Source organism: Thamnophis elegans, chromosome 3, assembly GCF_009769535.1.
Source record: "Thamnophis elegans isolate rThaEle1 chromosome 3, rThaEle1.pri, whole genome shotgun sequence".
Lineage (NCBI taxonomy): Eukaryota > Metazoa > Chordata > Lepidosauria > Squamata > Colubridae > Thamnophis > Thamnophis elegans.
The window spans coordinates 89,258,819-89,275,858 of NC_045543.1; the positions used below are offsets into that span (position 1 = coordinate 89,258,819).

General features: G+C 42.0%; 1 protein-coding gene across 1 annotated transcript in view; it reads right to left on the bottom strand.

The window, feature by feature from the left end:
• ROR2 (receptor tyrosine kinase like orphan receptor 2) overlaps positions 1–17,040 on the bottom strand; it is a 138,037-nt gene that overhangs the window by 23,585 nt on the left and 97,412 nt on the right. Inside the window, exons 3-4 of the mRNA XM_032212531.1 lie at positions 13,651–13,938; positions 12,377–12,407 (exon numbers count right to left, since the gene is read on the bottom strand). Of these exons, the coding sequence (XP_032068422.1) occupies positions 12,377–12,407; positions 13,651–13,938 (319 nt within the window). The remainder of the gene's footprint in view (positions 1–12,376; positions 12,408–13,650; positions 13,939–17,040) is intronic.

Sequence of the window (17,040 nt, forward strand, 5' to 3'; positions counted from 1 at the left end):
GCCACACCCACCGAACCGGTAGTAAAAAAAAAAATGAATCCCACCACTAGCTAGAATCCTAAAAAAGCAACGTCAGATGGATTCATTCCGTGACCTAAAATGCTTGCCTTTGCAATGAAAACCAACCACAAGTTTCAGAATTAATACAATACAATACAATAGCAGAGTTGGAAGGGACCTTGGAGGTCTTCTAGTCCAGCCCCCTGCCTAGGAAGAAAACCCTATACCGTTCCAGACAATTGTACAATAAGACTAAGTAAATAATATTACAGAACATTTTAGGTTTAGGGAAATCATTTAATCAGAAAGCAACACAGAAAGATAGCCATACCCAATATTGAAACAGGAGATTTGCAAGAATACTTGTGTGTTTAAAGTACTCATTTTGAATTCTTTCCTCTGCTACGGAAAAATTCAGAGAATTTTACAAAATTTTGCATGTTTTGACTAGGGACTACTTCTATGATTTTTTTTTTTTTATTAAAAGTGTTAACAAAAATACAAAAAACAGAGAGCATGCTTTCTGGAATTCTTTCCACTGCCTATACCAACAGAGGTGTGTCTGTGTGTTTGTGTTTTGAAGTACAGAGCAGGATGCATACATAACTCTCATTCACATCACCAGGACAAAATCATCCAAAGCTGAAACAAAAGGAAAGGGAACTCTTCTCAAACTTTCCAGGCAAGCTTATCTTTCATGTTGCCTTAATACTGACTCAGAATGCAAACTGAAATGGATTTTATGCTATAATTGAATCACATTGTTCAAGTCTTAGCTAAACTTTCAAACATGAGAATTCTTGCACTATGCATAAGTTATGCACCGACACCTAAATTATATTTTAATTATTGTATTAAGAATGGCTCAAACATCTACTTTCATTTATTATGTTGTGGCGAAATGCTTTCGTTACTGTTAATTTTTCTTACATATATACCATTTCTTATCCTTGGAACGTACTTCAAAGATGTTAGCACAAAGAATACTTTTAGCCCGAAATACATCTCTTGCAAGGGCTCTTAACATGAAATAGAAAATGAAAAAGAGTTATTAGTGTCAGAAAATCCAAAAAGATTGAACAGCTACTTGTGACAATGGTCTTGGCAGTTAAACTAAAAAGCTTCAGGCAGCTTATAAAGGGTTAGTTTGTATGGTGCGCCATGTACTAAGTAATGCAGCAACTAAGGTAAGCGTATTTATATGTACTAATCAGAGGTGGTATTCAGCAGGTTCTGACCAGTTTTGGAAAACCGGTAGCTGAAATTTTGAGTAATTCGGAGAACCATTAAATACCACCTCTGACTGGCCCCACCCACATCTATTCTCTGCTTCCCGAGTCCCAGCTGATCAGGAGGAAATGGCAATTTTGCAGTAACCTTCCCCTGGAGTAGGAAGGGAATGCAGACTTTGCAGCGGGAATGGAGATTTTACAGTATCCTTCCCCTGCCATGCCCACCAAGCCATGCCCACAGAACTGGTAGGAAAATTTTTTGAAGCCCACCACTCGTACTAATGCTGTTAAAAATCAACCTGTGGTAACTATCTAGGGAGTTTTCATTTAGCAACCACAACTGAGATCCGCAAATTGGTTGTTAAGTGAAACTGCAACTATGCTTAAGATCTTATTTCAGCTTTTTGTTGCTTTACAGACTTGCAAAGCTTGCAAATGTGAGGATTTTTTGTAAAGTTACTTTTTATCACTATGAAAAAAGTTGCTAAACGAGGAGTCACTAAACAAGGACTACCTGTATTTTAAGTGTACTCAGATACTTTAGCATGCAAGTGGAGTACTTGTCTGATTAAAAATAAGTAAAATAAGTAAGCTAAAAAAATTGGATTCAGATTCATACTTTGATACAGAGGATTTCGCGAGCGGTACTGGGTGTGCCAAGGTACACCCATATCACACCTATCCTCCGCGAGCTGCACTGACTGCCCATGGATCTCCGAGCACGATTCAAGGTGCTGGTTATCACCTTTAAAGCCCTACATGGCCTAGGACCCAGATACCTGCGAGACTGTCTTCTGCCACATACCTCCCTTAGACCAATAAGATCACACAGGATGGACCTTCTCCGGGTGCTTTCAGCGGGACAATGCTGGCTGGCGACGCCTAGGCGTAGGGCCTTCTCTGTTGCCGCTCTGGCCCTATGGAATGAGCTGCCCCCAGAGATCCGGGCCCTGCCCATTCTCATGGCCTTTCGCAAAGCCATTAAAACCTGGCTTTTCCGGCAGGCCTGGGGCTGTTGACCCCTTGATTGAGGTCCAGCCCCCTTTCGATTGGGTGTTTGTTGTGTTCCTTTTTTTAACTTTGTGGTGTCCCATTGTTTTTAAAAATTCTTTTAATTTTTTTTCATTTCTGTAAGTTGCCTGGAGTCCCTTGGGATTGGGCAGCATAGAAATTCAATAAATGAAATGAAATTTTAAAGATCAATATTCAATTGAAGCCACAACTTTTCCTTTTGGGATTAGCGGATAAACAAAAGCCATGGAAGATTATTTTAAACTATGATTACTGAGATTGCTATATGCACAGAGGCAGAAATGGTTGATGAAGCTCTGAAGTGGATCAATCAGCTTCTTTAATTTAGAGAAAAGACATATTTATTGGTGAGTGAAAGTCTCGTATGGATATTTTCTATAAAAATGAAATAAAAGGATCTTATGACTTATGGGTTTGGTGATTAGATTGGATAGTTTGTAGAAAGAAGAGTAATATGATATAAACTTAGAAAGAGAACTTAAAATATATTTATAGGTACAACTACTGTGAAGAATACCAAAAGCCTCTCCTTTATATCTTTTTACATTCTTTTATATTTTTCTTCATTTAAAAAAAAATTCTTGCATGTTTGACTTTTTCTTTGATTTTATTTTCCCCCCTTTATTTACTTTATATTAGTTTGTACTAGTTATCTTCTTGTTTAAAGGTTTTAATAAAAGTTATATTAAGAAATAATAAAATATATATGTGGCAAAATCCCTGCCAATGCAATGCTTGTGGGCAGCAATTCTATTTTCTCTAGTTAACTTATGTTAACTACCTACAACCAGAAATTTAAGAACAGTCCAGTAAAACATGGAACAGTGACCAAACATGTACCCACCTCTGATTTAAATGTGCTCTTGTACTAAAAAAAATCCCTGGGAATCACAGTCCTAACACGTTTGGAGGGTACCAAGTTGGCAAAGGTCTATGCCAGAAAGATCAGAGGATTAAATAGAATTAAAATTGTGGGATGGAAAGTCTACCTTAGACAAATCTGTCAAACGTAACAATAGAACCAAGCATTATGAATCTAATAAATTACCTCTCAGATTAAACAGAGAGGGACCATATGCTTGCTAATTGCCTAACATATCTACTGTAACAGGGTGTCATCGACAAATCAAAGAGCATATGAATGCAGTTATCGGCTGAAATCTATGGTGAGAACATATATAACATCATTTTTAAAAATCTTACAAGCTTCTTATTCTTCGAAATGATTGTATAATCTAGATCATTTACAAATCTGATCTTCCGGAATAGTTTGCACCTAAATTATATTTATTTTGAGTTATATTCTACTGGACTCATAGCTCCTCGTAAAGCAGTGATGGAAAACCTATGGCACGCATGCCAGAAGTGGCACACAAAGCCATCTCTCTGGGCACGCCAGCTGTTGCCCATTGCTCTTCCGGTTTCCAGCTGGTCTTCATGCATGCCCGAAACCGGAAGACCAGGTGACTGTCGCACATGTCAGAAAATGGAAGGTCAGCTCCTTGGCATGCGCATGGTCTTCTAAAAATCTGGGTTCGCCATTTAACTAGGGCCTGGCAGTGGGGGGGGGGGAGTAATTTTGTGGCTGATTTGAATGTGGGATAATGAATGTCCTTGACAGCTATTCTATTTTACTGTGTTTTATCCTGTGTTTATTTTGTTTAATTGCTAGCTACCAAGGGTCATGTATGTCAAATGGGCAGGCAAACAAATCAAATCAATGAATGCATCCATATATACAGGTAGTTCTTGACTTACAACCACTATTGAGTCCAAAATTTCTGTTGCTGGTAGTTGTTAAATGAGTTGTAGCCCATTTTAGTAACTTTCTTGCCCAAGTTGCTAAATTAATCGCTGCGCTTGTTAAGTTAGTAACATGGTTATTAAATAAATGTGGCTTCCCCATTGACTTTGTTTGTCAAACGTGATCACACGATCCCAGGACAATGTAATTGTCATAAACGCATAGCAAGCATCTGAACTTTGATCATGCGACCATGGAGATACTGCAACAGTTGTAGGTATGAAAAGTCATAAATCACTTTTTTCAGTGCCATGGTAACTTTGGTCACTAAATGAATGAGTCTTAACTTGAGGACTACCTACACACACACACACACACACACACACACACACACACACACACACACACACACATGCACACTCTCACCTACATGCAAATAAAACTATTATTGTTCTTAATCTCTGGTCAGTCTTGTAAGAGCCAAGAACCTTAGAAATTTTCTACTGACAAACATTAATTGCTTAGCTCTTCCCAGTATCTTTCTCTTCTTTATTGTCTGTAAAAAATGGTTCCTGCTTTTATTGCTTACTCTCAATCATGACACAAGCCTTTTTTTCTTTTTTGGATAGATTTAAGCAGCAGGAAACTTACAGGAAAGCTATACACTCTCCCTCTGAATCTCTCCAATCTCAGTTTACAACTGTGCCTGCAGAACAGAATTTGCAAGATGAATTAATTTCAGAAGGAACAAAGAAGGCAAACAGCCTTATGTGCAAGCAAGGCAATACGCTAAGCCTTGATTTAGCTCTGTGTGGATCAGCTTCTGTGAGACTAAACAATGCCTCAGGCTCATGTTCTTCCCTATTCTCTTCCAACAGGGTTAGAAGAAAGGCTTAACCAGGATTTAGTTTCAATTTTTATTATTCCAGGTTCATTGTTAGGAATGAATCATAATGATAGTTGAAAGCGAAGTATAATTGGTAAAAAAAACAAATTACAAATCCTTGTTCGTATAACTAACTTTTTGAACAAACAAAAGTGTGTTAAAGCAGGGGTCTCCAACCCCCAGCCATGGACCCGTACTGGTCCGTGGCCTGTTACGAACTGGGCCGCACAGCTGGAGGTGAGCAGTGGGGAAGTGCAAATAAGCAAAAAAATTGTCTTCCAGAAACTGATCCCAACCAAAAGGATTGGGAACTGCTGTCTTAAAGTATAAAATTATTATCAATACTTAGATGTAAGTAAAATAATTATGAAGGATGGAAACTATAGGCGCCGAGGTGGCGTAGTGCTTATAGTGCAGTACTGCATGCTACTTCAGCTGACTGCTAGCTGCAGTTCGGCAGTTCAAATCTCACTGGCTCAAGCCTTCCATTCTTCCGAGGTGGGTAAAAATGAGGACCCAGATTGTTGGGGGCAATATGCTGACTCTATAAACCGCTTAGAGAGGGGTGTAAAAGCACTATGAAGAGGTATATAGCAATAGCAATAGCAGTAGACTTATATACCGCTTCATAGGGCTTTCAGCCCTCTCTAAGCGGTTTACAGAGAGTCAGCATATTGCCCCCAACAATCCGGGTCCTCATTTTACCCACCTCGGAAGGATGGAAGGCTGAGTCAACCCTGAGCCGGTGAGATTTGAACTGCTGAACTGCTGATCTAGCAGTAGCCTGCAGTGCTGCATTTAACCACTGCGCCACCTCGGAGTCTAAGTGCTATTGTTATAATCAATGCTTGTATAATTTTTGCATAATTGAATAAAAATTAGACAAAGTCAGATTGTTGATTGACTGAACCACTGCCTCATCATAGTTTACATTAGTGATCAGGTATCTAAATGTATTCCCTGACTTCAATTAATCAGTTTTCATTTCATTTTCATTTATTTGTATGCCGCCCTTTTCCCTAAGGGGACTCAGGGCGGCTCACAACTCAAAGGGAGGGAAAAACAAACAAAGTTACAGAAAACATAAAACCATACATAGTTTAAAAAAAAAAGCACAACAATCATACCATTCGAAGTGGGGCAGCGAGTCTTTAGCCCCAGGCCTGTCGGAACAGCCAGGTTTTAAGGGCTGTGCGGAAGGCCTGGAGGGTGGTGAGGGTACGAATCTCCACGGGGAGTTCATTCCAGAGGGTCGGAGCAGCCACAGAGAAGGCCCTCCTCCGGGTAGTCGCCAGTCGACACTGGCCGGCTGATGGAATTCGGAGGAGGCCTAGTCTGTGGGATCTGATTGGTCTAGTGGAGGTAATTGGCAGTAGGCGGTCTCTCAAGTACCCAGATCCAATACCATGAAGGGCTTTGTAGGTGACAACTAGCACCTTGAAGCGTACCCGGAGATCAACAGGCAGCCAGTGCAGCTCGCGGAGGATAGGTGTTACGTGGGTGAACCGAGGCGCACCCACGATCGCTCGCGCGGCTGCATTCTGGACAAGCTGAAGTTGCCGAATACTCTTCAAGGGCAGCCCCATGTAGAGCACGTTGCAGTATTCCAGTCTAGAGGTCACAAGGGCACGAGTGACTGTTGTGAGAGCCTCCCGGTTCAGGTAGGGACGCAACTGGTGCACCAGGCGAACCTGGGCAAATGCCCCCCTGGTCACAGCTGACAAATGGTGTTCAAAAGTCAGCTGTGGGTCCAGGAGGACTCCCAAGTTGCGGACCCTATCTGAGGGGCGTACTGTTTGACCCCCCAGCCTGAGAGGTGGAACACTTGGCCAATTAGTAGGAGGGAAGCACAGCAGCCACTCGGTCTTATCTGGATTGAGTACAAGCTTGTTAACCCCCATCCAGTCCCTAACAGCCTCGAAGCCCTGGCACATCACGTCCATCGCTTCATTGAGTTGGCACGGGGTGGACAGATACAGCTGTGTATCGTCCGCATACTGGTGGTATTTTATCCCGTGCCGTCGAATGATCTCACCCAGCGGTTTCATGTAGATATTAAAGAGGAGGGGGGACAGGACCGAACCCTGCGGCACCCCATACGTTAGGGGCCTAGGGGTTGATCTCTGCCCTCCGACCAACACCGAGTGCGACCTGTCCGAGAGGTAAGAGGAAAACCACCGTAAGACAGTGCCTCCCACCCCCACCTCCCGCAGTCGTCGCAGAAGGATACCATGGTCGATGGTATCGAAAGCCGCAGAGGGTCAAGGAGTACCAGGATGGAGGCATGACCTCCATCCCTGGCTCTCCAGAGATCATCAATCAATGCGACCAAAGCGGTTTCCATGCTGTAGCCAGGCCTGAAACCCAACTGGAAGGGATCTAGATAACTGGTTTCCTCCAAGGACCGCTGGAGCTGAAAGGCCACCACCTTCTCAACAACCTTCCCCACAAAGGGGAGGTTGGAGACTGGACAATAGTTGTTAAGGACGGCTGGATCCAAAGATGGTTTCTTCAGGAGAGGTCTCACCACCACCGCCTTTAATGCGGGGGGAAAGACCCCCTCCCGAAGGGAGGCGGTAACAACTGCTTGGATGCAGCCCCGTGTCACCTCCCTGCTGTTAACAACCAGCCAGGAGGGGCACGGGTCCAGTACACATGTGGAGGCACTTACAGCTTTCATGGCCTTGTCCACGTCCTCAGGGGTAACAGCTTGAAAATCAATCCAGTGATGTCCTGCCAGATTATCCCTTGGTGCCTCAGCTGGTTCTGCGGGATTGGAGTCCAGGTCTGCCCGAAACCGAGCAACTTTATCCGCGAGGAATTGGACGTAGTCCTCAGCTCTGCCCTGCAAAGGATCGCTCGTATCCCTCCTATTTAGGAGGGAACGGGTTATCCTGAACAAGGTGGCTGGGCGCGACTCAGCAGAAGCAATCAGAGAGGCAATGTATGTTCTTTTTGACGTCCTAATTGCCCCGATGTAGACTCTGATGCTGGATGTTAAAAGTGCTCGGTCCGACTCGGACTTACTGGATCTCCATCGGTGCTCTAGGCGTCTCTTTCGGCGCTTCATCTCTCGGAGTTCCTCAGTAAACCAAGGGACCCTCCTGGATCCACTGCCTCGGATCGGCCGTAAAGGCGCAATCCAGTTAAGAGCCTCTGTCACTGCTGAATTCCAAGCAGCAACCAGAGTCTCCGCCGGACTGCGGGCGAGAGTATCAGGAATAACCCCAAGCTCCGTCTGAAAACCCAACGGGTCCATAAGTCGCCTGGGGCGGAACCACCTGGTCGGTTCCTCCTCCCTACAGTGGGGGTTTGGTCTCCAAAAGTCAAGCCTCAGTAGGTAGTGGTCCAACCATGACAGGGGTAAGATCTCACTACCCCTCAGACCAAGGTCACAACTCCACTGCTCCGAGAGAAATACGAGGTCGAGCATGTGACCCGCCGAGTGAGTTGGGCCCCGGATTACTTGGGTCAAGCCCATGGCTGTCATGGAAGCCATGAACTCCTGCGCTCCATCAGAGTGTTCACCGAGCGAAGGCAAATTGAAATCCCCCAGAACCATAAGCCTGGGGAACTCAACTGCCAGTTCGGCTACCGACTCGAGGAGCGAGGGGAGGGCTGCCGCAACGCTGTTGGGAGGCAGGTACGTTAACAGCACACCCACTTGACCCTTGAGGTCCAACTTCACCAGCAGGGACTCACACCCGACAAGCTCCGGAGCAGGGATCCTACGAGGTACTAAAGACTCTCGGACAACAATGGCCACACCCCCACCCCTTCCCTGGGCTCGCGGCTGATGAAGCACCTGAAAGCCTTCTGGGCACATCTCTACGAGGGGGACTCCTCCCTCCGGGCCCAGCCAGGTTTCAGTAATACATGCCAGGTCTGCCTTCTCCTCTAAAATTAAGTCCCGAACGAGGGGAGCCTTGTGAACTACAGACCTGGCATTTAGCGACAGCAGCCTAAGACCAGGGTCCTGATTACTCGCGCCATCTGGCCTTGGAGTGGGACTCATAGGGCCGGAAGGAGGGATCTCCGTAACGTAGCGAGCCCTCCTTCCCCGGTAATGGCCAGCCCTAAAGTCCCCGCCATATCTGCCCCTCCCGGTTAAGACCATAATGCTCCGGCCCACTCCCGTGTCCATAGTCCCCCCTCCCACCCCCATAGCCCCCGCATTTCCCGACAGGCCCTTCGAATCAATCATCCTGGGATTGGAACAGGCACAGGTCCCCCCAACACTTCTGCAAGCACTCAGTGTGGGGGAACCCGGTTCCCATCCCAATCTCGCTCACACACTGAGACACTCACTCACTCACACCCCCACAAAAATTTAAAATACAACAATATAATATAAAAAGGTATTACACAGTTAAAAGTGTGGGATCATTCAATCAATACATACGTACCACATGCACTCCCCATACAAAAAAGAGTTGTGAGCATTTTTCTCATTCATCTTGCATAGATCATGAATCAAAGTATTACTGTAAAGAATTGCCATATAACAGTATTTCTCAATTGTGGCAACTTTAAGATGTGTGAACTTTAGCATGGCTAGCTGTGGAATTCTGGGAGTTGAAGTCCAAACTTTTTAAAGCTGCCAAGGCTGAGAAAAACTGCTCTGTAATAAGGTTGTGAAACAGACATGGACCTATTACATTTTTCAGAAACTTTCTGCTTTGTGGTACATTATTAACTGCTTAATATTGCTGTAAAGATGTATTTAAAAACACTAAGTATCTGAAACCTAATTTTTCAATCTTGGGCAATTTTCCAATAACTATTCCCAGAATATATTTCAATGAAAATTTGCATGTACAAAGCATTAGGAGGTTGAATACACTATGTTGTAATGAAACTCCAATTTTTATTCCTACTGATTTAACAATTTTGGGGACTATGATAATATTTTATAATAAACGATTCATTCCTGTGAAAGTCCTTAACTCAATTGGACCATCTGCTGGAGTTTGTGAACTGCAGTTGGATACAAGGCACATTACAATATTTCTTCACATACTTTCACCCACATTGGCACACACGTGGTACTATGAATCTCACTGCCATAACTTGAAGAACATCCAAACATTGCACATGTTACTCATCTCCTCTAGCATGCTATTTAGTCTTTGGATAACTCTTTATTCTTCCTACTCTAACTCCCATCTCTGGAATGTTGCTTTTGTTACAATACAAGAAAATGCCTTTACATTCTTTCATAGTAATAAGACTTAATTAGAACCAGCTACATAATGCAATATATTTCAATTTTATATCTTGCATCCATATAAAGGACACTATTTTTTGTATTCTTTTTCTTGCAGTTGGGGAATAGCAAATGGTTTTTTTTTTTTAAAAAAAAAAACCAATTAGCCTAACATACATGGTAAAATTATTCCATTGTTGAAAAAAAAAGTTGCTTCTAATCACTGAATTTGCTGAAGACATACAACCAGCCTTTTGTGGAAATTCATAAGGAGAGCACAAGGATGGAAAATAAATACAGGTGTTTTGATTTTGTTGAAAATAGATTATAATATTAATCAACTTTGAGTTTTTTTCTACTGTAATTGATATCATAACAAGATATTTGGGACAGACTATGCAAAAATTCTGATCATGAAGAATAACACAACTTGGAAAGAGAGCCTTTGTAGCAGTTAAAATGATTCACTACTGTTCTTACTACTATTACCACATATGCTAGTTTCACATGATTTCTCAATGTCCTGAGTGTAGTCAACTTAAATAAACTTAAACTACGTTTTTCAAGGCATGATAATCTGTGGAAAAGCAATGTTCTTATATCTGCTTGCTTGACCACCATTATTTGAAATACAAGGCTAATTTCTTTTGTCAATTGAAGGCTCATTTCTACAAGTAATTGCTGTTGCTGGAGTAATATAATCTCATTTATGAATTAGGAAAAAATGGAGTTTCCCATTCAGCCTCTCTTGTTACCCAACAACACTGAAATCCTTAAAATCTCTTTGCTGTATTTTTATTTTTTTATTTTTGAGAAGATCCAATTCAGTTAAAGTTTAATAAACTAGAAATACATGCTTCATCTTTGACATGCATTCAAGAATATTCATAACAATTCTGGTATAAAATATCTGCCACACATAGAAGTATATCTCCATTGCTCCTGCAAGGCAGATCAAAACATTCCCAAAATTATTTGGAGGAACTGATGCTGCTAAAATGGTCTGTCTGGTTTTTTTATTAGCATAATTTACTAAACACTGAGTATCTTTTTTTTCCTGGAATTGGAAAGGGACTCTGGAATTCCTTCATTTAAGGGACTTACAAGGGAAGTTTATCCCCCTTTCTCCCAATACATGGTTTTCTTTGTAGCCCATCCTACATCTTTTCCCAATTTATGTAACCTTCTGATGTACTTCAATTCTTAAAATTCCTCAGCCAATGTTTGTCATTCTGGGAAAACCACCTTCTGAGAAGGTTCCCGGTTTGGGAAAGTCTCCCATATCCAGTACGCAAAAGGAGAGTAAGAAAACTTAAACATTACAAGTGTCCTTTCCTCATCTGGCAGCAGGGCCATTTCATGAGTTGAGTTCCATTCATAACATTTTTGTAATCAGCTCTTCTCTTCTCTGGAAAAGAAGCTTTTGTTACAGTTAAGATTCATCATCATTTGTTTTCTATGAATTTGACAAACTGCTTAATCTTAAAACTATGATGAATTAATGAAACTGTCTTGTTAGGATTAGTTGTAATTTAGGGTTGGAACAGAACACTTAACTGCAGTAAATCAAAAGTGAAATCTAACCTACTTAATAGCTCTGCTGAAAAAGGGCACATGTTAAAGTCCTATTCCTGCTATAATATTGTAAAGCAAGATATGATATCTGAATGTAGTAAATCTACTCTTAGATGACTATGTATGAATACCCCTGAGTGTCTCCACACAATTGTTGGTCTCATTCTATTATTTCAATATTCAATATGCCCAATTGACCAAAAAGAAAATTTTGTCAATAGCATGTTTACATCACTAAATATCACTTCTTTACTTTCCAAATCTGCATAGTTTTGCTTCTAAGACATATAAATAAATTATATAAACAGCATAAATGTAGAGTACATTCATATTAATTCCTAGCCAGTTTAAAATTCAGATACTATTATAACCAACATATCAGATTAAAACTTAAACAACAAAAATAAAAACCCCAAGACCTTGGAATGTAATTTATTTATGTTACAACAATTATTTCACTTCTTGACTTTCAGAGTTATTGTATACTAAATCTGGTGAAAATTAAAACTGCAGCAAGCGAAGGCCATTCTTTGGTAAATCTGGTTTCGATATGATGACCCAAAAAACAAACATAAGAAAATATTGCTTGTTCTAAAATTCATCATTTTTTACCAAAATCTTGGTTACAATGAGCAAACTTACAATTCAGAAATAACTGGGCTGAATAATAAATACATAAATAAATCTTAAACAATACTTACTGAAATTTATGATTTGGACTGTGTGTTGGACCTGTGAATAAATAAACAATAATTAAAGAAACAAACTACTACTAATTCTTACTATTCATTACTTGAACATAACCATGAAGGCTTTTGAGAAAAGTATAGAATTAGTTTGCTACTGCCATCTTTGGTCATTATTTTCAACTTTCCAACTTACATTAACCAGTAACACTACTGTATTTTTATTTATTTCAATCAGAAAATTCAATTTGAATGTAATCTTTGCAAGATAAGATTTATATAATGACTGCAGAGAATTGTGGATAAAATGTTACAATTTATAAAAGCACTTCTAAATGTATGTAATGAGCAATAATGTCTAGAGTTACTATAATGAAGACTACTCTACATTTTGCTACAAAAATGTTTGGCTGGCTATTCCATCATCTCCCAACCAGCATGGTCCAATATCTATCAAACTATTGGCAAAATATTTTAAAACTATTGATCAAATCTTCGAAGAATTCCCTACAGCATAGAAGACAGTAAAGGGACAATCCATTTAAAAGACACAGAACTTATTAATGACATAAATGACAGGTTTCCTGCATGCTGCTTTGTCCAGAAAGAAGCAGAATCCCCTCGTCAAGGAAACCTATCTGTGAGCTTTCCTAGAAGAGATAAATTGCTATAATCCAATTCTATTCTGACACAGAGGAGCTCATCAGCAATTATCTGATTGACAAACTCAAAATAGGTTAATTCTAATTATTTTAGGTGTAAAGAATTAAACCCAGCACTTTTTGGACGCAGAGATTAAACTCATCACTAAATTCAACAAAACCGCATTGTGGTTGAATAAGATCTATAGACTTTTGTCCAAGTGAATTACTTAAGTTTTTTTCAAGTTATGCAACTTTTACATCACATGATCGAAGTTGTAAGTTCTAGATAGGAACTGGTACTTATTAGTCTGAGCACAAAAACATAATGATTTCAAAATTATACAAATTATACAAAATATGAAGTAATGAAAGACCATTTGTCTGTATTTTTCATAAGGATATTTTCCCAATCATATTTCACATTTCTGCAGTTCTCTAAACTTCACATTTGCTAACCATACCATCTGTATCTATTTTCTTTTATTACTAATTTATGGTGTCAAATTCAACATAGACAAAATGGGAAGGGAGCCCCGGGCAAGAACTTTATTGATTTTCTTTCATGCCACAAGTTATAAAGTATAAGGGAATAAGGAGAATAAGCTCATTATATATTAAAAAAACCATTTTAAAATAGTTACTCACCTAGTCTTACAAAAAGAACTCCTGTTGCAGTTATTGTCTTCATCCCATTTGTGGCTACACACTGATAATAACCAGTATCAGTTGTGTCAAGATCTTGGATTCGTAATCGTGAGCCATAATCTGTTTTTCTTATAATGATCCTTCTTGGTTCTTGAACCACTGGTGCATCATTTTTTAACCATCTAACATTGGGTGATGGATTTCCTGCTACTTTGCAGTGTAGAATTGCTGTCTGGCCCTGGACAATGGTGATATTGTTTACTGGTTCCAAAAAGGTCAAAAAGTAGCCTAAAAGAAATTAAACAGAAAGCAGAAGCGTTAAAAATTGAGCTGAGATAAGCAAATAACTATTTATGTGACTGCACTTAGTCTACTTTACCATTATCCAAGCATAAATTGTACCATCTACAGTTACAAACTGAGTACGGTAAAGATTATTTTAGCATCTTTTTCAGCTGGAAAAAAAACCATGCAAAATATTGTCTCTGTTCAGGAAATGAATTAAAAAGCGATATTAGTCCTGAAATAAAACATGAGCCTGTGATTCAATATTCCTGTCCCCACAAGGGGCAAAGTCTTTCTAAATAAGAGAAAAATGTATCCCCCAGCACAATTGATAGCAAGGTATCAAATCACAATAGTATAAAAACTCTATGAAATGTATCACTTGTAAGATGATTAAGGCAGAATAGTCCTTTAAAATAAAATGAGATTAGCCCAGTTTTATTCTTTGTGAGAATTTATTATGTTCAGTTATAATTTTACATCAATAATCCTTCGCCTGAAAATCAACATAACCTGAGGCGAGAATCCCATTATTTTTCATTCTTCTATTTAGAAGATTGTTAGAACAACAAAGAAAGTGGAACAACTTGCCTCCAGAAGTTGTGAATGCTCCAACACTGGAAGAGTTTTAAAAGATGTTGGATAAACACTTGTCTGAAGTGGTGCAGGGTTTCCTGCCTGAGCAGGGCATTGGAATAGAAGACCTCCAAGGTCCCTTCCAACTCTGTTATTTTATTCTTTTTGCTGTTTTCAAGAATATTTACCTATCAGAATAAAATATGTAAGACCCTGACAGGGAAAATTAACATTTAGTCAATATTTCAAAGTACCGTATGTAAAAATGCACTTGTTTCCATTTTTATACCTACCTCCAGACTAGGGATGGGTCCTGCCGGTTCTAACTGGTTCACTAGAATAGGTTCCACGAATCTAGCGTGCTGTTTAGAACCGGTTCCAATGGTGGAACGCTACCTTGCTCACTCACCCCGGGGCCCCACCCATCCGCACCAAGCCTCTAAGAGCCCTATAGAGAGCCCTTGGCTCTCTATTGCTGCCTGCTGAGGAAGTAAGTAAGCTCTTTGCTGTCCCAGTGGCTTTTGGGGCTAATGGGGCTTGGGTTTCCATCTCGACAGCCCCGGTCGCTTCTGGATGTCTATTGCAGTCGCGAGAAGCCGAGGAGACTGCGGAGAAGAACACAAAGGTTCTTGGCGCTCCGGGAAGCCGCGAAAGTGGCTGGGAGAGGCGTGCGGCTTGGTTTAGCCTCCATGGACGTCGAAAATACCTTTTCAGGCCAGTGCAAAGGACTTCCCCAGACTTGCTTTGCTGAGCACGGGCGATGGGCTCACACCTCCACCACCAGCAATCCGGAAAAGGTCTTCACTCTCTCCCTCTTGCAGCACGCCCCAATGTGAAAAAGGCTGAGATTGGCATGCTTGGGGCTGCTGCTGCAATGTCCAGGGAGGCTAAACCAAGCCACGTGCCTCTCCCAGCTGCTTTCGCGGCTTCCCGGAGCACCAAGAACTTTCGCCCTTCTCCGCCCAGCTGTCTGCCGCCTTTCCTTAGGCTCCCTGCTTAGGCTCCCTGCTGCCACACTTTACAGCCACTGGAGCCCCACACGGACCTCTTCATGGTGCTGGGCAACCTGGTTCTGGGGATTTCCCCCCCCCAAAAAGACCGCCTGCCCATCTCTCCAGACCTTGCGGCTTTTGGGGGGGGTTAAAGAACGCCTCACCAGACAATCTTGAACGATGCTGCCTGTCTGTCCCCCTTCCAAAGCAACCTTGCAGGTTTTCAAGATCGTCTGGAGAGGCATTTTTTAAAAGAAACCCCCCAAAAAGCCACAGGAACCAGAGTGATGGTCTTTTTTGGGTGGGATTCCCAGAACCAGGTTGCCCAACACCCCATAAGAGGTCCACATGGGGTCCAGCACCTGCAAAGCACGGCATGAGGGGCAGCAGCATGCCTTCCTCATCAACTGGCTTATAGTTGGTGGCAGACAGCCCTCGCTAGGGTTTCCCCCTTTCTCTGCCCAGCTCTCCACCTCCTACTTTGCTTAGGCTCCCTTCCCACTTGGCACAGAAAAGGGGCTCAACTTTAAAATGGGGCACCTTGGCCTTGGGCCACCGCGGGGTTTTCTCTGGTAGTTGTATCTCACTTTGAATAAAGGAGGAGGAGAGGAGGTCGTAAGGCAGAAGAGAAACTTCTTCCCCCTGCCTTCCGTATCGACAGCATGAGCATGGCTCTTCAGGTCAGCAACAATGTGAGTAGCGATGGCGGCTGCCCACACACTGCCCACACACTTTTGGTTGAGGGCAGGCTTGTTTTGCAAAAGCACAATGCAGCCAAAGGTTGAAGAAACTGCCCAATGCAAAGGCATTTTTGTGGGGGAGGGGGGACGCCATACCTGCAACTTTTATCCCTTGCCCACCCACCTACCACCACCATCCCGCATGTCTGGGCACTACATTGGGGGAACTTGTGCGTGATTGGTCTTGAACGCGGGACATGGCTGTGGAGCATGGGCCTTTTTTGAAGCCGGGTTAAGTCCTTCCTTGGGATGGATGTCCATACACGAGGAGCACAGGCTAGGGCCAGCTGCCCTCATCTGTTTCTCCCAAAGGTACTTTTTTTCCTCTAAGAGGCAACTGGACTTTCTGGTTTTTCTTTGAAGATGTTTTGCTTCTCCTCCAGGAAGCTTCTTCAGCTCCGGAAGCTTCTGGAGGAGTTGAAGAAGCTTCTTGGAGGAGAAGTGAAAGGTCTTCGAAGAAAAAGCAGAAAGTCCAGCTGCCTTTTGGGAAAAAGCATCTTTGAGACATCCTGGATAACCAAGACTCCCCATAGACATCCCTCATCCTGGCCTTCCTTTCTGATGCCTCCTAGCCTTGCTTGCCTTCTATCCCTTCTGGTGGCCACTCTCCCAAAGCTCATGATAGTTGAGCATCAATACATTCTCTTGTAGTATCAAAGGTGGCTGAGGGTCCAGAGGTGGCACATACCCATGGTTTCCTAATTGCCAGGGCTATTTGGGAAATCTAAGCTGGAGAGACCTGGTCTGTCCCGAACTTTTGAAGCTGGTGGGCTCTGGATAAAAGTCAAAACCTAAGC